We start from the raw sequence: 22,807 nt of genomic DNA, 5'->3' as shown, positions 1-22,807 counted from the left end.
CATGAGGTGCACTCCAAATTTCAGACCATCTGAACATTTAAATAACTCTTAGTAAAAAAGAAAAATTAAATGTGAAAGTACATGAACAGTATACTTATTAAAAGACCCTAAATTCTTGTCGAGAGCTATTCAAATGTTTAAATAATTTAAAATTTGAAACGGACATCACATATCAAAGTCTTTACTATGATTAAATTTTTCTAGTATTTGTTTTGAATTTTTTATTCAGCATCGGTGCAAATGAGCCTGGAAGCCAAAACGTTGGAGTGCAGTGTTTCGATGCCCAGACTCATCTGCGCCGGTCAAAAAAAAGATCAAAATAAATACTAAAAAAATCAAGAAATTATAATTTTTGGGGGTGGTAGAAAATTTGATTTGTGAGGTCCGCTATAATTTCGAACCATTTAGATTTGGTCAGCTCTCGACAAAAGAATCAAAAAAGACAAATCAAGCCAAAACAATGCATAAACAGTAAACATTTTTAGAGACTCGAATTTGTCTTTCTTGCCGAAATCTGCTGAGATGTTCAAATGATTTAAAAATTAGAGCGAACTTCCGAATTTGTCTTTTTTGTGAAGAGCTGCTCAGATGACTAAATGTTTCAAAAATTAGAACGGACCTCACGCATAAAATAGTCTACCATCCATAAAAAAATGGAATCTTTTGAATTTTTTAAGTATTTGTTTTGATTTTTTTTATTTAGCACAGGTGCAGATGAGTCTGGCCTCAAAAATGGATTCCCGTTACTTTACAACTAACCATCTATTGTACAGCTATGCACAACTGAGGCAAGCCATAACAAACATGTAAACAAAGGGGTTCCATACAGGTTTGTATTATCATCATATTATAGCTCCCGCGGTACTAACAGTCACTTCCTCGTCAAGGGTCCCAGATGGAGGAGGGGACACATATGGCTCAAACAGCGTCACACTGGGGTTCAGATCATACTGCAATATATTGGCGGCTCGCTCAAATTCCTCTCGGAGGATCTTGATGCTGAACTTGTCGACGACACGGCCAAGATCATGGGAGGTCTCGAAAGGGTCCTCAATACAAATGAGATGTCTGTCATTTCCGACACGTCTTGTCCAGTCCTTCATGTGCTTACTGAAAGTGCCACATGTATGAAGATAAATAACTTCTCGAATTACTTCATGTTCCACTATGGAATAAGGAAAAACACAAGCTTCTTTGCTTCATTGATTGCATGTTCAACTCTTTTATGATACACTAATTGGTTTGACAAGAGAAGGTAATCCCTCTTTTGCAAGATGCAGGGCGCATTTTGATTGGTTAAAACAATGCTTTGACCAACAATTACTGTAGTGTGCAATTTATTTCACATAGAATTGAAGCCATTAAATTTGCATTCAGAAGTACTTACGATGATTTTGCATCACATAACAACATATTAAATGTTTTTTTGTCAAAGCCTTGTCCTAATCAAGAATAATACGTCCTACCTGTACAATTTGCAACGAAGGGAATACCATACTAAATGTGACAAAAAATAAATGCTGCTGAACACAGTTAGGCATCATGAGATTCAGAAAGGGAACAGGAGCTCAGCGCCGATAAATGTGGGAACGAAAGGGTGGTTTAGCAAGTACGCAACATTACCTAATGATCTTTCCCGTACGTATTGATATAACATCTTGTGTGTAATCATGCTGGTATGCCCAATAATGGAAGAAGGCCCAAAGCAGACTTGACAGAGTCTCATTGCTGTGAGCGCCATAGTTATTCAGCTTGTCCACTTGATCAAAATAAGCATAATGATTATCATCCACAGTGACGTAACAAGTTGGGTCCATTTCCTGGCAGCATTGATAATGTAGTTGAGAAGAAAAAAAAACATGTCACCATTGCAGAACAAATGGATAATGGTGCTACAACATAGTGCAAAAAATATACTGCTCCCTCCATTCCTAATTCTTGTCGTGGTTTTAGTTTGAAACAGAGGTAGTTAACAAGGCTTGGTATGATAATTCATGTGCTCAGGAAAGAACCTTGAGCTATTTCGATCGAAAGATAAAGGGGTGATGATGGGAAGGGAAATGCAAATTTCTTTCCATTCTTTGTAAACTGAAGTGTGTTCATTCTTCTTGACCATTAACCATATGGAGATAATATCAATATTTTAAAATACTGCAGCTTAAGTTCACCTTTCCAAATTTGGATAAATAGACAATATCAACAACACCAAACAACAAGAAAAATATCAACTTTCAGCAAGCAATTAAGCCAAAAGAACAATAATCCCACAAGACAATTTCTTAGATCAAACAAAGTTATCTTTTAAATGAATCAGTTATTAGCCCTTCACGAAGAGAATACGCTGGAACTCATCCAGATCTTGGTAGTTGGTACACGCCTTCCATTAACTGATGTGATCTAACTCATGGTGACCAATTTGAACTCGCTGGGGCCAAAATCATGTGGACCGTAGCACGACCCGTGCATTTTGTGCGACCAAGCCGTACAGCCGACTGACTGTTTAGGGATTTTCGTCGATGCTAACAGCAGTACAGGAGCTAGGACGTAGATTTGTAGTCGCCAGAACGTCACATCAGGTTCCAAGGGGATGTAGAACACAGAAGAAAAATAGTTCATGATATACCCAGGTTCAAGCCCCAAGGTGGGTACAAGTTTTATTCCCTGCCTTATTCTTTTCTTCTATATGTGGAGAAGTACAAAAGATCAATTAGAACATCGGGGGGTGGGGGCGGGACTTGACGGGTTAGAAGAACATGATGAGATCTAACAGACTTAGACGGGAATCGTTGAAATCTCTATGTGGGCTAAAGATGGTGTGTTGTGCATTGCCAGTCAGACTGTCCGGGCACTTTCAGATTGGATTATCCAACTGCATAATTTCTGCACAAACAGCTAGTTCTCCCTCCCCACTATACTCCCTCCTTTCCTAAATATAAGCTGTACTAGTTTTTCAAAAAATCAAACTTCTCTAACTTTGACCAAGTTTATAGACAAAAATATCAATGTCTAGAGTACCAAATCATTATCAATAGATTCACCATGAAATATATTTTTATATTTATGTTGAACCGGTATGGGCCCAAGCCCATCCTCTTATCTCTTAGGGCCCAAGCCCGTGTGGAGGGACTGACCTAGAAGCAGGCAACCGGCCCTCCCGTTCTCAGTCCCAGCCGCCACACGAGAGTCTCCTCGTGAGTGCTACGAGACAGCAGCTCGACCTAGGTACCTCTCTCTCGAGTCAACGTGGTACCAGACCAGGCTGCGGCTGCGATGAGACACGGGGACATCACAGGGCGAGGAAGTTGATGAGGCTGCCTATGGAGACTTTGGTCATTAGGCCTCCACCGATGAAGGTAATTCGACAAAGGCATCTTTTACTCCTAATGAGAGTACTTCAGAGTGGGTCCTAGACTCTAGAGCATCTAAGCATGTTGCGGATAATTCCTGTCTTACCATAAGCATGCTCCTACCCACAATGGCACTATACAAACTGCCGATGGTACAAATCAGCCTGTCATAGGGGTTGTTAAGTGCACTTCAACCATCTCCTTATCGTCAGTTTTACATGTGGCAGCTTTTCCTGTCAATTTGGTCTCTTCTAGCGCTCTCATTGATCAAATAGACTGTCGTGTGATCCTTGACAAGTTTGGTTACTCGATTCAGGAGGGACAGACGGGCCAGACGGTTGGGACTGGCACCGGGCGTAGGGGGCTTTGGAACATGAACCAGGAGGTGCAGCCGGACTTGGTGTGTGCTGCGACCATGGAAGACAAGGAGAAGCAGGCGATGATCCATCACCATAGGATGGGTCATATATCTTTTGATAAGATGAGTAGAATATATCCAGATATTATGTGCGGAGTAGGCAAGGGCAAGTTAACATGTGATGCTTGTGAATATGCAAAACATACACGAACCTCATATGTGAGTAAGGGGCTTAGGAGCATATCTCCTTTTATGCCTATTCATTCGGATGTATGGACTAGCCCGGTAGTGTCAATGAATGAAAAGAAGTATTTTGCTACCTTTAGGGTGTCTTTGGTAGCATGTATGGACCTAGCTTAGTTGTTCCTCTCATCCATGCTGAATGTAGACATGCTGAGTCCATGCAATTGCCCTTGTTTGGCGGTGATGTATGCGCTGAGACATGCTGAGCCGAGACTTTGTTTGGCAGCCTGCATATGTTTAGACATGCTGAACATTTTTTGAAGATCTAAACAATTTTTAAAAAAATGAACATATTAGAAAGCTGTCACTCCAAGAACTCGAAGTCAAGCATCTTCGGGAATATCCAGATTAGTCTTCAACTAGAGAAAGGATAGGAATCTCCTTTGCTGAGTTTTCTTCTCCAGCGGATGTAGCGGTAAAAGATTCTATTCTTTCCGCGGTCTAGTTACGTCTTTCCTCTCCCTATCTAAAGAGCTCTATTAACATAGACCCTCTCCTGACTCATTGTTATTTTTGAAAATTTAATCAAAATTTGAATATTTTATAAAAATGAAAACAAAATTTGAAATTATGAATATTTTTGGAAATTTAAACAGTTTTTGAAATTCTGAGCATTTTTTATTTTTATAAAAATTTGGATTTAAAAAAAAAAAATCTGAACATTTTTAGAAAAAGTTAAAAAAAAAATTAGACATTTTCAAAAATTTAAACAAATTTTGAAATTCTCAACATTTTTTAAAAATTGGAACAAATTTTGAAATTCCGAATATTTTTTGAAAATTTAAACAAATTTTAGAATTATGGACATCTTTTGAAAATTTAAACACATCTGGACGTGGTCTGGTGGGTGGGGACGAGGGTCAGGGCCAGCATGGCTGCCTCCATGCACCCTGTCTCGGGTGCATGAGATGGGCATGGCGGAAGCCCTTTTATGCATCATATGAGCATAAGCTTAGGTGAGCCCATGCACCCTACCAAAAAACGAAAGTGGGTCAGATTAGAAACTTTTGCCCTCATGCACCCTCCATGCATCCTACCAAACACACCCTTACTGACTGCTATTCTCGTATGACTTGGATTTACTTGATGTGTCACAAGGATGAGGTGTTTAGCTGTTTTCAGAACTTCCATGTAAAGAACCAGTTTCAGGTGCAGGTCAAGGTGCTCAGGACTGATAATGACACAGAGTATGTGAACAATATTTTTGGGGCTTTCATGGTTGACCAAGGGATTCTTCATCAAACTTCATGTGCGGACATCCCACCTCAGAATGAAGTGGCCGAAAGGAAGAATCATCATATTGTTGAGGTTGCTCGGTCGTTGATGTTTACCATGAATGAGCCTAAGTTCTTATGGGATGAAGCAGTTATGACAGCCACATACCTGATCAACCGGACACCTTCCAAGATACTACTCCCTCCGTCCCAAAATAAGTGTCTCAACTTTGTACTAGCTCTAGTATAAAATTGTACTAAGCTTGAGACAGTTATTTTGGGACGGAGGGAGTAGGTAGGAAATCCCCTTTTGAGTTGCTCGTTGGAGATAATAAGTTTGTTGTTTCCCCAAAGCTGTCCGGCAATACTTGCTTGTTCGTGATCACCGACCATCTATTGGAAAGCTTGATCCTCGAGCAGTGAAGTGTGTATTTCTGGGATACTCTTCTAGTCAGCAAGGGTATAAATGTTGGTGTCCCTCTGAAAAACGTAGGTTGTGAGTATAGATGTTACCTCCAGGGAGTCCGAGCCATTCTATGGTGAGCCTACTAATCTCAGTCTGTTGTTTGCAGAGCTGGACCACCTATACCCTGTGCAAGAGGGGGACAAGGATGTGTCTCGTGTTCAGGGTGATTTTGTGGACATTAACACTGATAATGACGTGCAAGTTCAGGTCCAACCAATTGTGGGTACAATCCCGGTTAGTACTCTCACTGATGATGATGTGCAGGTCCATGTCGAGCCAACTGTCGATACACTTAAGATTGGTGCTCTCCAGGTTCCTGTTCGGGATCGATGGCAGACGAATACCTTGGTGTACTCTCGACGGCAACCACGCGTGCAGGGGGAGCAACAAGGCAATGAGGCATGCTTAAAGAATCATGGCCCATGAAAACCGGCGGAGAAAGAAGCTCGGTGGCAAGAGAATGGACTTAGATCAAAATGCAAAGAGAGGCCACAGAAATTCTATTGAGAGAGGACAATGACCAGGAAAAAAGGCTGATGGATAGAAGTTTGATGGACTCGCATGACATGAAAAACATAAAATATCAACGGATTTAGTGAGCGCAGCGGAAAATATAGGAAACTAGAAAACAACTAGCGGAAGAGCATGCAACACCAGACAAAGATGCATGTGCGAAACGAAGTAGGAACCAAGGCATTAGGCCCAACGTAGCAGCAAGTAGACATAGCAGCAGCCGGTAGCAGCAAGTAGTAGCACGGCAGAAACACGTAGCAGCACACCATCACCATATAGCACATGTTTCCTTTTTCCTTCTTTTGCCAAATCAACCAGTCAACGCAGCTTAGAACGAATGCCTGGAGCCACGCCCCAACGAGCAGGCTGGCAGCCATGCGGTATGCCCCTGTTCGCTGAAGGCAGCAGGCGCGTCCTACACGTCCTGGGGGAAGGCAGTAGTCTAGCGGTACGTCTTGGCAGAAGGCAGCGGATCTTGGCCGGAGCGGCGGTTGCGTTTGATGGACATATACACGAGGCGACGACGTCCGCGATGCGGATGTGGTAGCCCAGCGCTAGCCCGAGCAAATAAGGAAACCGGCGGCCCGATCTGGTTGAGGCATTGACAACGGACGAAGAGATCTATCGAGAAGAGAATATCGGAAGACGAGATCGACCGAGAGAAGAATAGGTCGGTCGAGAAAAAAAAATCTATTGGATCATAAGGACGAGTTGCGGCGTCGGGAGACCTAAACCTAGGCTATAATACCATGTTATGAAAGCAACTTATCTCTATTTGCATATATAATATGTATGTATATATATATATTAAATAAGACTTGAGGTGCAAGAAAAGTAAACATAGACTAATAAGGACTTCTAGACCAATACTAATACTTCCTAACAGAAATCTCATTTTTCCGTCGCAAAATCGAGTTTCTTCACCAAAACTCGCGGTCTGAAATTTCTCAAGATCTCCTGGACTGTCCGTGGACTAGTGCCAAACTGTCCGGCTAAAGCGCGCTCAACGACGGAAGGTTTTCCATCCAAGCTGAACTCCGGCCTTCTTCCCAAACTGTCCCGCAAACCCAGAAATTGTTGCGGGTGTTTCGCAGTTTTGGCCATAACTTTTGATACCAGACTCTGATTTTGGTGTTCTTGAACTCATTTAGAAGCTATCGATGTGCCCTTGATCACCATATAGGTTTTCACATCATTTGCTTCCAACGAATTATAGGCATATTGGCATCTTCGCCTAGGCCATCAGCCACGACTCGAAGTCGTGGATCTTGGTCGGTTACTCCCTTGGGGATCCTTGCCAAGGACAACTTATACCTATCCATCGACTACATCAATCACCAAGCTCGCCAACGACGACGATCCATCCATCCTTTTGATACCAACACCGGAAGCAAGGTCGGTCTTCTCCGATTTTGTCAAAGTAGAGGAATCAACGAGGTATATCATTCTTTGTGAATACCTTTGACCCTATTGAGACTACCTATCCGAGTCTTGTTGGGCCCCGTGAACCTGAGCACCTTAGTAATTGTTTACCCATTATATCGTGTGTATAGTTACTTCGTACATTATCTTGTGATACTTATCTTGCATATTTGGTCAGGGCTAAAAGGAAAGTGGTGGAGAAGGAAGAAAAACAACAACAACAAAGCCTTTAGTCCCAAACAAGTTGGGGTAGGCTAGAGGTGAAACTCATCAGATCTCGCGACCAACACATGTTTCTGGCACATGGATAACAAGCTTCCACGCACCCCTGTCCATGACTAGTTCTTTCGTGATACTCCAATCTTTCGGATCTCTCTTTACGGACTCCTCCCATGCCAAGTTTGGTCTGCCCCGACCTCTTTTGACATTATCAGCACGCTTTAGCTGTCTGCTATGCACTGGAGCTTCTGGAGGCCTGCATTGAATATGCCCGAAACCATCTTCGGGCAATGTTGGACAAGCTTCTCTTCAATCGGTTATACCCCAACTCTTATCTCGTATATCATCACTCTGGGCTCGGTCCTTCCTAGTGTGGCCACACATCAATCTCAACATGCACATCTCCGTCACACCTAACTGTTGCACATGTCATCTTTTAGTCAGCCAACACTCAACTCCATACAACATTGCGGGTCGAACCGCCATCCTATAGAACGGAGAAGGAAGAAAAAGTTGGGAAAAATATCAAAAAGAAAGTCACGAGAGCTTATACGCAAAACACTTGAGCAACAAAGATAGTTGTGCCATTGGATAGGAAAATATTACACGTGTCTTGTAGGTTGGTGCCAAGTTCTCGAATCTCGCCCTACCATACAACCAAGCTAATGTCTCTACTGGAGTTTGTGCAACGAGCTTAGTCTTTGTTAGGACAATTTCGTACACTCATTTTCTTGGTCGCATGAGCCCCATTATCTTTGAGTGTGAGTTTCCTTTTTGTCTCTGTATCCCTACTTTTGTGAGCACTTTACATATCATTGTGAGTTCATTCTAGTTTGCTTCCAAGTTTTACATATCTTGAATTTCAAATTGCTAGAATCATGCCACGAATCCCCGACGAGCTCCACTATAAGCCTTTGTGTGTAGGTGTGAGATTGAACGAGGTTCATTACCATTTGCACTCATTTCTCATTGTCAATCATGAGGTCACTTATCCTTCACCAACATCTGAAAGAGGTAGCTCTGGTATTGTTCTTTTCCATCTCTATCCATACCTTGCTCGAGTGCTACTATGGATAGGGCAGGCACATCACATCCCGTCTATGCCTACAAGGACCCCTTCAATGCCAGGTAGGACTGCATCGACACCAAGATGGACACACAAATAGAACTCATTCAAAACATGCCCAACAAACGCAAGTCGTCTTCAAGATCATCTTCACGACGACGCTCAAGTGCACATGCTTCCAAGCTACCATCTTCAAAATCACACCGACATCAACACCCTCACCGACAAGAAGAAGCTCCAGTGACCTCATCAAGTCGACCACCAACTACAAGCAAGGGTGACCATTCCATCTTCGGAGGCACCCCAAGTGAGATATAGCCAAGCATGTTCCCTTCGTTCATGGAGGCAGATGATTATGAGCCACACCTTTCGGCTTTCATCCTTGGCGACAGTGACGAGATGGTTGAGCATGGGACTTCCCCTCAAACCATTGCGGCATATATTCCCCTTGGGCTATGCAATAAAGATAAGTTGAAACCTTTCTTTCTCACACCTATAACAAGCATGATGTCTTTAGTTGTGCTCACTTCACATACTCCTATGGCATGAAACCTTTCTTTCTCACACTTATGATAAGCATGATGACGACACTTGTCGGGTGAACCGCCACATGCATGATGGACATTATGTTCATGCTTACCACCTTTGTGTTTCCAGATGTATGTTATGTTTGCTCATCTCAAAGGAATCACAAGGCGATGCCGTTGTGAGACATCTTGCCCGCAAGAAGACATACACTATACACAAGTGTTTCGGGAACCTTCCTAAGGTGAACTCATTCCCTTTGCACCATCTTGATATGAGCTTCATGAATGGACTACACTTTCATGTTGTTTCCTTCTTGTTATTTGCAAGATACATCTCATGGATGAAGGAGCCACCTTGGAGAGTGGTCATGTACAACATCAACATGATGAGTACATAGTGCTTGACAAGTTAGGATCTTTCAAGGTGTGTGTGTGGGGGGGGGGGGGGGGGGGGGGGGGATGGTGCAAAGCACCCTAGGGTTATCACCTTAGCTTTGGCTCCGTTTCCGAGGGACACGTGCATCACATATACTTAGGTGAATTCCATCCTTTATGCGTGATGACTTCATTCTCTCATGGATGGTATCCCTTCAACTCTTTTCACATTTATGTTTGAGCTGAGCAACATGTGTGAGGGAGGAGTGCAAGCACAAGAGTACGCCAACACCGTCCGTGAGGGAAGCCTGAAACTGAAGATGAAAGCGCAAGCGAAGGAAGGAAAGAAGCATCCAAATCAAGTAGTCGAACGGTCCAGACAAAAGCCAGGACAGCTGGAGCTTCCTTTCGACGTACACCCAAGAGCAAAAACCCAAAGCTAGACCAAGCCTTGGACGTCCGACAATTTCACTGGAATGTCCGGCCAACAACCCGGACGTCCGACAACTTTACTGTGGTCTGCAATATGCTGCTAACTACTGTTGTGCTGCTTGATGTGCTAGTGCTACTGCAATATTGTTGCTGAAAGCTTATGTGCTACTGCCTATTGATTGGTGATTAATCCAAGTTCTTCCTTCGAAATGAAGCATTAGACGGTATGCATAGTAGTATGGTGTCCCATGTTCATGTCCGCACGGCATCCATACAAAACGCTTAAACTGGCATTGCACAAAGTAGTGCCAGCCGCTCGCTCAACACCTAGTGCTTAAAAAACCTTGCTTGTACCGTAGGCTTTATATCTATTAATGCATCGGCATGTAAAGCTTTCTTGTTTTCCCAAAAAACACAACAATCCGGAATATATATCCTTTTAAAAGATCAAATTCTGTGATATACAGCATATCACAGTTCTTTCTGAGGTTATTCTCGACTACTGGTAAGTATCAAATCTAGTTGTTCAATAACAATAAAAACAATGGGGCCCTGGAAGTGCAAAGTACTTTTTGCAGATGTAGGCAGTACACATATTAGTAGCCAAACTCGAGTATACAACAGTTGAATTAGACTCCATATACCTGTAGACACGGGAGTATTCTGCGCAGCTGTAGGAGGTGGATACACATTATTACATAGCTGAATGTGAAGAAAAGAATTCAGATCATGATCATGTGAAGACAATGATAATAATTTTTGAAATCATCAGAAATGGACAACTTACGAATAACTAGATAGTGTTCCTTGGTATGTTTCATTTACACGACGAGATTTAGCCCAATGCTTCACAATGAAAGCTAATTGCCGTAACCTTTGATCTATTTGTGCATAGTCCCTCAGAAGTTTTGTGTTAACAACTGCTAATAGATTGTTGACACATATATCACAGGAAAGGCCTGTATCCAGATCCATAAGCTTCACTATAGGGACCCTTGCTCGAGTTAATGCCTGCAAAATTTGATAGAAATAAATCAGAAGTTTGGCAAAAAGATCAAATTCTATATCCATACTGAAGAGGTCCTCGAAAACGAAAATTGACTGGATATAATGAATATACAAATATATAACCAATAGCTAACATATAGAGACCATCCGTGAGATTGTTGAATGCATAGTTCATAATGGCCAAACGATTGGTAAAAGCAAATTACATGCTTAATCATACTGCAAGTTGATCAGAGCATTATCCATATTTTAGTCAACTCAAAAGATCTTTGATTCATCATAAATTCATAATACAACATGAGAGGATATGCATCTCGCCTGAATATTCTGGAGATTGCCAGCTTGAAGGATGTCCGCCAATTTCAGTATAATATCAACTTTGCTCATTTCCTTGTCGTCAATAGAGAGACAAAGATCAATATCACTATTTGAGAAACCAAAGGAATTAGCACACGATCCATAGAGGTAAAGTTTTGAATTTGGCCATTCCTTGTTTATTAATCTGCTCAGAGCTATTACCAACTGATTCTGCTTTGCAATTTCCTCTTCTGAGGGTACCAATGAGTCGAAGATTGACAAGAAATTAGGTGTAAATCGATCTATGTCATACCGACATGCCCTGACTCTCCTCTGAAATCTTACTCGTTGGCTTGATACATGATGTCCTCTAGAAGAGTCTGATCTGAAGTCCTGCAAGATATAAGAGCATGACTAGGGTACACGACTAAATCTAACATAAGCATAACTCAAGGGTTTATCTCAAACTTTGTAAAGGCACAATTCTGAATACTTAGTGGCAACTGGCAAGTACTTGACAACATAATTGGGAAAACAGCTACAAATCACAATTCGCTCATAATTGAAGTAAAAATAACAGAAGGACGATTGCTTGTCTACTCTTCTGCACATTGTTTGCGCCCAGGTACTAACTTCAAATAATAGGTTAAAAAAGGTGGCTTTTGTGTTGCGCAAACTGACATAACTAGATAGGCGCTCCTTTGTTGTGTTGTAAGCATAGTTTTAGATCTTTGGTCCTGCCATTAGTGTGATACTGGTATATTGTGCATCTTTCACCCACATATATGCAAATCAGTTATTCCCTCCGTCCGGAATTACTTGTCACCAAAATGGAAAGAAATGAATGTATCTAGAACTAAAATATATCTAGATACATCCATTCCTATGACAAGTAATTTCGAACAGAGGGAGTAAATCTGAACGGTGTACATGTGCCATTCATTAGCGTTTGAGCATCACAGTATGAGTATGAACTTGATCTCAACTCTATCAAAGCTCAAATAGATAGAGTAGAGATCAACTTAATTGAACTCGTTAATAGGTCTATCTCTTTTCTTTATTTACTTTTAAATGCTTAATAGGTCTATCTCTATGTAGTACATTAACTAGTATATTTGATGAGGACGTCCCTACCACTGTTACACAGATAGCCCCTACTGCTACACAAGATAGACCAATTACTAGAGCCCGCGCACGCTAATTGAATTACTGGGTACTTCATTTCTTGGAACTACTTCTATTGTTCATGGGAATATGATGCTGCCTAAATAAGATTTTTTTTTTTGCCTTAAGAATGAAGGATCTAGCATGGACAAGAAGGATGAGCATTGGAGTATGATCAAATATGGAGATGAAGGCGAGCGTGCAAGCAACAAAAATGGAGCTTCTAGTGGTGGTTACAAGACTTTGAAGCTTCCATGATGACATATAAGGACTTGGACGAAATAAACAAGATGTCACTTCGTCCAAGTCCTCCCATGTCATATGTCATCATAGAAGCATGTAATTTTCAAACACCATACCGTAGGCTGTTTTTAGTGTCTGTATGGGTAGGGGAAACGACTTATGATGGAGTTTAGTCCCATCTTCCCAAGGGAGGATGAAATCACCCCCCCCCCCTGTCATATGTCATCATTGCATGTAATTTTGAAACACCATAACATAGGCTGTTTTTAGTGTCTGTATGGGTAGGGGAAACGACTTATGATGGAGTTTAGTTCCATCTTCCCAAGGGAGGATGAAATCACCCCCCCCCCTTGTCCCCACTATAGATATAGCCCTTAAGGCATCGTTTAGACTGGGGTTTTGTTTAGTTAAAAATTAGCCATAGTTACAACTTTCCGTACTTCGTTTGTGTTCAATGACCAAACCAAAACCGCTTACAGAATGCCAACTTTCATCTTTATTCGCAATGTCCAGATTGCAAATTTTAGTTATTGCTTGCTCTTTGATTGATCTTATGGGTTTCAACTCTAGCCTACCCCAACTTGTTTGGGACTGAAAGGCTTGGTTGTTGTTGTTGTTGTTTGTTGTTGCTTGCTCTTTGATTGCTCGCGGGTATTAAAGGCCAGGTTAATCATGCTCCCATGTGTTCAATAACCTCTCGAAGTTGGTTTAGCAATTGCTAAGGCGCAACGTCATCGCACGTTGTAGTCAGATTGTCGAAGTTGCTCCACCAAAGTCAAAGCTACAATCTCATCGAAAGATCAAGAAACCCTTGCGGCTCTTATAGGTCGTATCACTATTAAATACATGGGCCAACTGAGCTTTGGAACTGATAGTGGTATACTGGTATATGTTCATCCATGATCCTATATGATACACAGTTAAGTTCGATCACGCTCGATCTCAGTCCAAACTCGTGAATTTTAACCATGTGTCGCGCATAGTTTGTCAACCTAGCTTCCTTTGTATCATACAACTTGATAGTTAGTTTTCTTACACAATACAGGCATATAGAAAAGCAGATGAATAAAAAATAAATATAAATTATTAGTTAAATATCTTCCCCATTATAACATGATAGTTAGTTCTCTTAGATAACACTCCGGTTATTAAGCAAAGATTAGCCTATTGTCAGCAAGGATTATGAGTCTATAGACTAGTCTATGAGTCTCAACACCAGGGTCGACTACACTTCAGTGTCTACTAGTCTATGGGTCGCAACTTCAGTGTCGACCAGTGTCGATTAGTCATGCTTAGTGTATGAACTTGTGACCTGTGACAAGATGGTCCATAGTGGGTTTATCTGTACTATTAAAGCTCAACCCATATGTAATTTCGTCCCCTCATCCCACCCCCATCGCACAACATCCTGCTCCCGCACCAATGTTTTTTAAAACCAATACTCCTCTACCCATTTCCGGTTTCTTTTACTCGATCCTGGTTTTATCTTTTTCATCACGTCGTGCCCTAAGCACCCTGCCTCTCACGCTCAATCTAATCTAACCCCACGAACTCCACTCATTCCCCATCTCTCTGGCATGGAGGGTTGTGCAGGTGACATTGTTCTGTTCTTCAGCTTGAGAAATGCCATAGTGTCACCAAAGTATTTCACCTTTTGTGGCAGACTACAAAGTGTTAATTTGGCAATTAGAATGGAGAACGTGCATCTGATCAAGTGCTCAACTTGTTTATATGCACCGCAGTTTAGACTGTTGATACCTCAAACTGGAACTGGCGCTCAAAAAAAATGGAACCGATGTTCGTACTTTGATTGTTTCCGTGGTGAATTGTAGTTGGCATTCCTACTGTTCTAAAAGATATCCTATTGTGTGGTAGAAACTAGGGTTCTACCGGCCCTCTGCCTTAGGTTATAAGGGTAGGAACGAGGTTGGAGGAGGCGAGGGTGCCGCGGCCGGCGCCGTCTCGGCGCACAGAGGAGGCGGCTGCAAGTAGTGGAGGTGGTGGCTAGGGTTAGGGTTCCGGCTCCTCTGGGAGTCGGGCAATAGAATTGTCTTATTGCTTAATTCCAAAAGGTGTCTTACAACTGTTTATATAAGCTCTAAGGTAATAGAAATAAGGAAACTTGGGCTAAGCCCCTAACTTAACTAAGATAACTTGGGCTAAGCCCTTAACTAAACGGGCCCATTGGACCTCCTCCGGCTATAAGTCACGCCGGTCATAACATCTCTCCCCGCCTGCGCAAACAGCTCGTCCTCGAGCTGGAAGTCTGGAAAATGTTGGCGGAACTCGTCAAGCTGCTCCCAAGTGGCATCCTCCTCCGGAAGACCTTGCCACTGGATCAACAAGCGCCACACTCCGCGACGTAGTTGGACCTGGAACACCTTTGCCGGTCCTGGAAGGAGTCGTCCGTCGGAGGTAAGAGGTAGCACCGGTGTTGCTGCCGACAGTTCTCCATGGAAGGGCTTCAGCAACCCCACATGGAACACGTCATGGATGCGAGCCCCGGCCGGAAGCTGCAGGCGGTAGGCCACCTTGCCGATGCGCTCCACCACAGAAAATGGCCTTGCGTAGCGAGGGCCCAGCTTGCGCTTAGCGCGCGGGTCCAGGGACTACGTGGAGCGGTGAAGGAGGCGTAGCCACACCCAGTCGCCCACCGCAAACTCTGCGTCGCGGTGATGATCGTCGTAGTAGCGCTTGGACAGCTGTTGAGCCTGGAGAAGGAGTTGGCGCACCTCTGCAAGCATCTCGTCCCGGCTGCGAAGCAGGTCGCCTGCCACCTCCGTTTGAGCCGTCTCAGGGTCAACCGGCAGGATAGGCGGGGGCGGTCGGCCATAGACCACCTCGAACGGCGTGGCGCGCAGGGCGGAGTGATAAGAGGTGTTGTAGCAGTACTCCGCCCATGCCAGCCAATCCACCCATACACAGGGACGGTCACCTGTAACACAAAGCAAATACATGGCGATCACCTTGTTCACCACCTCGGACTGGCCGTCCGTCTGAGGGTGGAAGGCCGTACTCAGGCGGAGCTTCACGCCCGCCAAGCGGAAGAGATCACGCTAGACATGCCCCGTGAACACCGGGTCCCGGTCGCTGACGATCGAAGCCAGAAACCCGTGGAGACGGACAATTCCGTCGAAGAAGGCACGAGACACGGAGGAGGCCATGTAGGGATGGCCGAGCGCGATGAAGTGGGCGTACTTGCAGAAGCGGTCGATCACCGTGAGGATAACGGACTTGCCGCCCACTTGTGGGAGGCCCTCGATGAAGTCCATGGAGATATCGGCCCAGACTTGAGAGGGCACCTCCAAGGGCTGCAGCAGCCCAGCCGGAGGCGGTGTCTCCATCTTGTTACGCTGACACGTAACACAAGACCGCACCCAGTCCCGGACCAAGGCCGATCACCAGGGATGTAGAAATCAGCGCGGAGACGGTGGAGGGTCTTCTGCACACCCTCGTGGCCAGCCGAGTGGGCCAGCAGCAGGACCTGGTGACGGAGATCGCCGTGATCAGGCACAAAGAGGCGACGCCCATGTAGGAGCAACCCATCCGCCAAGCGCCACCGCTCGGCCAGGTCGCCGGCTGTGAGGTGCTACCGAAGAAGCTGAGCGTCCGGTGTGTCGGAGGTGGCCCAGAGGATGTCGTCAAGGAGGGCGAAGGAGGGCACCGAGCAGATGCAGAGAGCCGCCCCGTCGGAGTCGCCGGAGTCCGAGTCGTGGTCGGCGTCGCGGCGGGACAAGGCGTCGGCCACGGTGTTAAGGCGACCCGGACGATGCTCCACGGAGAAGTCGAAGCCAAAAAGCTTGTTGATCCACTGATGCTAGGGAATGGTAGACAACCTTTGGTCCAATAAGAATATGAGGTTGTAGTGATCCGTGCGAATCCGAAACGACCTCCCCAACGATACGGTCGCCAGTGGCGTATGGCCTGCACCAAGCCAATGAGCTCCCTCTCATAGGCCGCGAGCTTATGATGGGGCGCGACAAAAGGCTTGCTGAAGAACGCAAGCGGTCCGTCGCTCTGATCAAGGACAACGCCGAACCCCACACCGGAGGCTTCGCAGTCCACCATGAATGGCTGGTCGAAATGGGCATCTGAAGGACGGGACCCGTCGTGAGGGCCTGCTTGAGGGCCTCGAACGCCTCCATGGCCTCCGCATCCCAGGCGAAGGCGTCGCGTCTCAACAGGCGTGTGAGCGGGGACGCGATGAGGCCGAACTCCCGGATAAATTTCCAGTAGTACCCCGCGAGGCCCAGGAAGCCGCGAAGAGCCCGTGGCGAGTGCTGAGTCGGCCAGGCCGCGACCGCCGCCACCTTGTCGGCGTCCATAGCCACACCCTCGAACGAGATGACATGGCCGAGGTAGGCGACTGAAGGCGTGCCGAACGAGCACTTCGAGCGCTTAAGATGAAGATGATGCGCTCGAAGCTCGTTGAAGACGATGGCGATGTGCTGAAGGTGCTCTGCCCAAGAAGCGTTGTAGATAAGAATGTCATCAAAGAAGACGAGCACAAACCGACGCAAGTAGGGGTGGAGGAGGTCGTTCATCAAGGCCTGAAAGGTTGCCGAAGCGTTGGAGAGGCCAAAAGCCATCACCAAGAACTCAAAGTGGCCGCGATGAGTCCGAAACGTTGTCTTCGCGATATCGTCCGGATGCATCCGCACCTAGTGGTAGCCCGAATGGAGGTCGAGCTTGGTGAAGAAGCGCGCCCCATGTAGCTCGTCAACAACTCGGATTGGAAATTTGTCCTTGAGCGTCAGGGCGTTCAGGGCACGGTAGTCGATGCAGAAGCGCCACGTGTCGTCCGACTTGCGAACGGGGAGGACGGGCGCCGAAAACGGCGATGTGGAGATCCGGATAATGCCCAAAGCGAGCATGAATGTGCACTGCCGCTCCAGCTCGTCCTTCTGCAACTGGGGGTAGCGGTAGGGGCGCACCGCAACCGGCGCTGTGCCCGGCAGGAGATGAATGCGGTGGTCATACGCCCGGGCTGGCGGAAGGCCCTGAGACTCGTCGTAGAGATCGTGGTGCTGCTGCAAGAGATGATCCAGCAGGGGGTGCTCAGGCCCTGTGTCAGTCGCTGCCAGCTGAAGCTGCGGCGTCGCTGGGGAGGCGCCACCCATGCCCGCCCACTGGATGCGGCGACCCAAGCGCCAGAAAGTCATCTTCATGGCGTCGAAGTCCCAAAGAATGGGGCTGAGGGTCCGTAAGAAGTCGACGCCGAGGATGAAGTCGAAGCAGCCCAGATCAATGCCGGCGCACGTGATGGTGAAGTGCTCATCGCCGATGGTGACAGGCACGTCGTGGGCGATCCCATGGCACCGGAGGTGGTCGTCGTTAGCCACGATGACCCGGAGTTGCTCCCCGCCCGTCAACTGGAGCGCTAAGCGGCGCATCGTCGACTTGGGCAGGAAGTTATGTGTGGAGCCCGTATCGAGGAGGGCCACCAGGCGCTCGCGTTCATCATCACCGGCAAGAGCATAGTCCGCTCATCTCGGATGCCTGCGAGCGCATGGAGGGATACCACGAGAGCCGTCGCCGGGGCGGCGTCAACGGCAACTGGGCCGGGCAAGTCGTCAGGCCCATCGGTGGCGGTGTCCTCCTCGACGTAGTCGGACGCCTCCAAGTAGAAGAGGCGCAGGCTTACATGGCCTAGTACGTATGGCTCGTCGCAGTTATAGCAAAGCCCCTGGCGACGGCGCTCGAGCTGCTCGGCCGGTGTGAGTCGACGGAAGGCTCGTGGCGCGGCCGGAGCGGGGGCCGCCATCGGGCCCGGGGGCGGCCGCCCTGGTGATGGTGCTATCTGGGCCGGCCGGCCTGGCTGCCGGGCGCCGCAAGTCGGAGCCGCCTGCTGAAGGGCCTACGTGCGACGCTCGAAGGCTCGGGCGTAATACATTGCCGTTTGGAGGTCCTGCGGTCCGCGGAGCTCGATGTCCACGCGGATGTGATCCGACAATCCGCCCACGAAGAGCTCGGCCCGCTGACGAGCCGACACGCCGGGCGCGTGACACGCCAGGGCCTGGAAGCGGTCGGTGAAGTCCTGCACCATTGAGGTGAAGTGAAGGCGACCGAGCTCCGCCAGCCGGCTCCTTTGGATCGGGGGCCCGAAGCGCAGGAGGCAGAGCTCGCGGAAACGCTCCCAAGGGGGCATGCCGCCCTCGTCTTGTTCCAGAGCGTAATACGACGTCTGTGCGGCGCCTCGGAGGTGATACGAAGGGAGCCAGGTGCGTTCCGACGCCAGTGTCCAGTGGCCCCGAAAAAACTGGTCACATTGGTTGAGCCAGTTCAGGGGGTCCTCGGTGCAGTCGTAGGTGGCGAAGTCCAGTTTGGCGAAGCGCGGCGGCGTGTGGGTAGGGCCGCCCTGGTGGTATGGCTCGTCGGCGCGGAGCAGTGGAGGGGTCTGCGCCGGGTACCCGTTGGGGACGGCAAAGCTGGAGGGCCCGCCGTACTGGGTGTGCGGCAGCGCCGAGGCCGTCGTGTGGACCGGCTGTGACGACTCGGTCACCCAAGCCGGTAGCAGTGACGGGGAAGGGGGAACCAAAGCTGGTTGAGCGGCACCCCAGGCGCGGCGGTCGGGCCCGGAGGTGGTGGGAGTCGGCGGCGGCAGCTGTAGGGTCGGCTGTCGTGGCCCCACCAAGGATGGTGGAGGCAGCTGCAGTGGTGGCTGCAGCGGCCAGGCGAGCGCGGCGGTTGCCGCCAGCAGCTGCTGCTGCCAGGGCAGCCAGGACGGGCCGACGCTGGCTAGTGGTGGCACGGCCGGCTGCGGCCCGTAGGGCGCAACCAGGTATAGCCGGATGCCCTGGACGACGGTAGCCAGGTCGTGGATCGCGCCGGTCAGCTCTTCCGGGGTGAGGACGGCAGAAGGCGGCGCGGCAGAAGAGGCCGGCGCGGGCAGGTGTGGGCCACCGGCCGTGATGATCATCGGGGTGGTGGTGGGGGACGACGGCACAACGGTGGAGGCGGGCGGCGGTGATGACATGGTCGAACCAGAGTCTCGTGATACCAAACTGGTAGAAACTAGGGTTCTACCGGCCCTGTGCCTTAGGTTATAAGGGTAGGAGGGAGGTTGGAGGAGACGAGGGCGTCGCGGCCGACGCGACAGCGCCGTCTCGGCGCAGGGAGGAGGCGGCTGCGAGTAGTGGAGGCGGTGGCTAGGGTTAGGGTTCCGGCTCCTCTGGGAGCCGGGCAATAGAATTGCCTTATTGCTTAATTCCAAAAGGCATCTTACAATTGTTTATATAAGCTCTAAGGTAATAGAAATAAGGAAAGTTGGGCTAAGCCCCTAACTTAACTAAGATAACTTGGGCTAAGCCCTTAACTGAACGGGCCCATTGGACCTCCTCCGGCTATAAGTCACGCCGGTCATAACACTGTGTTGGGGCAGCGGCGATACCGGTTGGACCGTGCAGCCAATGGTATCGTTTCATATTTCAATGGTATCGAATCAAATACATGGCTCGACTTCCTGACATTCCAATAGTATCGTTTCATATTTCGAATCAGTTCTAATTTATGATCTGTTTCATACTTCTAATTAGTACTAATTGTTTCATGCACAAATGTATTTGGGAGTTTTGTTGCTAAGCTCTTTCATGCACTTACCACCTCATCTAAGCACCTATGCATTGGAAGAGGCCTAATATAGCCGCTAAATCACCATGAACTTTTACATGCATTGGTGAGTTTTCTCTTAATCCTTGCATAAAACGATTTAATGCGCCTCAAAATCTGAACAGGTGATTGGGAGCAATAAAAATGGGACTAACAAAACGGAAAAACAAAAAAATTGAGATAGGCCCCTCTAAACCGGAAGCGAGGGAGTACTTGCTCTAATTAAGGCTGCTTATAGTGGGAGTAACATAAGTAGTAACATGGATGCCACATAGACAAAAAATATGATGTGGCAAGTAATTAATGAGGAGAGATGCAAATGGAGTAACATAATATGTTACCATCACATAGCAGTTCCCAATATAAAATGACTCTACAAAGTAATAAATGAAGCTCTCTGTTATCACACCTATGACACTACCCATTATGAAGGTAGTAACATAGACTAGTATGTTACTACTCTAAGTTACTCCCCACTATGACTGCCTAACATCTGCTGGCTATGGGAGAATTAACTTAATCAGACATTAAATGCATTCGTTCCAAAATTATTCCTGTGGTTTTAGCTAAAACACCATGACAATAATTTTGGAAACGGATGGAGTACACCTTAATCTGCCTGGAAATATTCAATTTACCTTGCTCCTTGAGCCACTGTTCCGCGCAACCATGCCCTTGGCCTCATCATTTCCTTCAATCACCACGGTATCCATGAACTGCTCAATTATAGCATCTTCCTCCTTGCTGTCAGCATACTCTTCTTCTTTCTTTGCAGCAAATCTAACCTCACTGTTCTGGTACGATACCTTGAAATTCCTTGCATCCACTACAACCGGCCCGTGCACTCCACGTTGAGAACCTACTACCCCAATTCCAACCTCCAAGCCAGTTTCTTTTGTCAGGATCTTCTTACCTCTATCCCCCCTAACATACATGTCAACTGAACTGCTAGAAGGTACTGTCACCTGGTGTTTTTCCTTCATTGGCATCTTACCTAACATCTCAAGCACAGTCCCAGCAGGAAGGTTCCGTGGGGCATGGCCCTGCCACCTCTGATCACCTTGTGAAATGTCTGCCAAGCAGGGCTCTTGCTGCCGCTGACCTTTGTGTGGTATTCTGGCACCTGTGACTGGATGGATATGATGTTCTCCAAGGAGTGTCCAGCCGCCTGCGAATTGAAGTATATGTTGATCCCCATGTGGCATCCTCCCAGTAAATCCATGGGCATTTGCACTTGCATTTGTATCAGGCGGCATCCTTGATAATACGTGTTCCTGTTGTTGCTGCTGCTGCTCCCTGTACATCATTACAGCAGCTGGACCACGGCTACCTATGATCAATGATGTGTTGCGCTCTTCATGGGGCAGTCTGCCAAGTACTCCCTGGCCACCTGTGAAAGTTGGAATCTCCTGATTTTCACTATTATGTGCTCTACAGAAGCCCTTTGGGTGGTGATAGTTCGGCTCCCTTTGCCGCTCACTGTTCTGCTGCATTGCACCAAAAGCATCATGCACCTCACGACCGGTAGCTGAATGCCACGCCGTGACGAACTTAGGAGGCGACGGCTCGACAAATCCAGGAGGCGGCGCCCCTGACCTTGGTTTCTCCGGCCTGTTCCTTGAGACAACATCCACGGATCGGAATCCGCCTCCTCCAAGTTCCGTGTAAGGATCCAACGGCTGCGCGAAGCGAGGATCGGAGGATCGGAGCTGCGGTTGAGGGGCGGAGGAGGAGGGCCACGCAAATCCCCCCACGTGCACGTACGGTGGGGAGGAAAACAGGGGGCCGACGGCGGCGACGGCGGGGTCGACGAAGAAGTTGTTCGGCTCGGCGAGGGGCTGCGCGGGGTTTTGTTGATGTTGCGGGCGTGGAGAAGGGTTTTGGAGGAGACGCAGGAGGAGGCCACCGTCAAGGGATGCCGACGCCGAGGTCTCAAGCTTAGCGTCGGACCGGGAGGTTGAGGCACGGGGCGCGCGGCCGCCGCCGCCCGAAGAGGCGTCGGCCATTGGGAAAGGTGGGGAGGGGTTTGGTGCGCCCCGATGTCGTGTGAGTGTTGCAGTGTGACTTATCGGAATTCCCTTCTTGGGCTGCATTTCGTGTTCAGAAACCTGACGAGGGCCGACTGGATCCCCATGCTGGACCGGGACTTCTCATATTAGTGCAATCAGTCATTGCGGCTAGACCCGAAATCAATGATTGAGAAATATTCTTTTTAAAGATCGTTCTCATCTTTTTAAGTTGGAACAAATACCGTACTGCATATGCCATTTGTCGTAACAGATTTTTTTTTCTAGATCCGTATTTT

General features: G+C 47.4%; 1 protein-coding gene across 3 annotated transcripts; it reads right to left on the bottom strand.

Moving 5' to 3' along the window:
- Positions 1-668: 668 nt before the first annotated feature.
- Positions 669-22,564, bottom strand: LOC123428300. 3 transcript variants are annotated; one of them, XM_045112500.1, is made up of 6 exons: positions 21,141-22,560; positions 11,509-11,880; positions 10,970-11,193; positions 10,827-10,884; positions 1,624-1,820; positions 669-1,110 (listed from the first exon to the last, which is right to left on the bottom strand). In XM_045112500.1, the coding sequence occupies exons 1-6, from the start codon at positions 22,506-22,508 to the stop codon at positions 843-845; spliced, it is 2,487 nt and encodes an 828-aa protein (XP_044968435.1). In that variant the 5' UTR covers positions 22,509-22,560; the 3' UTR covers positions 669-842. The 3 variants fall into 3 exon arrangements, with proteins under 3 accessions (XP_044968435.1, XP_044968441.1, XP_044968448.1); XM_045112506.1 differs by lacking the exon at positions 669-1,110 and adding an exon at positions 4,026-4,175 and having other exon boundaries at positions 1,666-1,820; positions 21,141-22,564; XM_045112513.1 differs by lacking the exon at positions 669-1,110 and adding an exon at positions 4,026-4,161 and having other exon boundaries at positions 1,666-1,820; positions 21,141-22,564.
- Positions 22,565-22,807: the final 243 nt, after the last annotated feature.

This window comes from Hordeum vulgare, chromosome 1H (assembly GCF_904849725.1).
Source record: "Hordeum vulgare subsp. vulgare chromosome 1H, MorexV3_pseudomolecules_assembly, whole genome shotgun sequence".
NCBI lineage: Eukaryota > Viridiplantae > Streptophyta > Magnoliopsida > Poales > Poaceae > Hordeum > Hordeum vulgare.
The sequence above is the reverse complement of the archived record's forward strand: the minus strand, read 5'-3'. Positions and strand labels throughout refer to the sequence as shown.

What these genes read in the sequence shown, in the direction of transcription:
- LOC123428300 (XM_045112500.1), bottom strand. Translation starts at nt 22,508, where the DNA reads ATGGCCGACGCCTCTTCGGGCGGCGGCGGCCGCGCGCCCCGTGCCTCA. An exon ending in ACAGTGGCTCAAGGAGCAAG is followed by an intron (nt 11,881 to 21,140) that starts GTAAATTGAATA and finishes TATATCTTGCAG; the next exon opens with GACTTCAGATCAGACTCTTC. An exon ending in CGTACGGGAAAGATCATTAG is followed by an intron (nt 1,111 to 1,623) that starts GTAATGTTGCGT and finishes TGGCACTTTCAG; the next exon opens with TAAGCACATGAAGGACTGGA.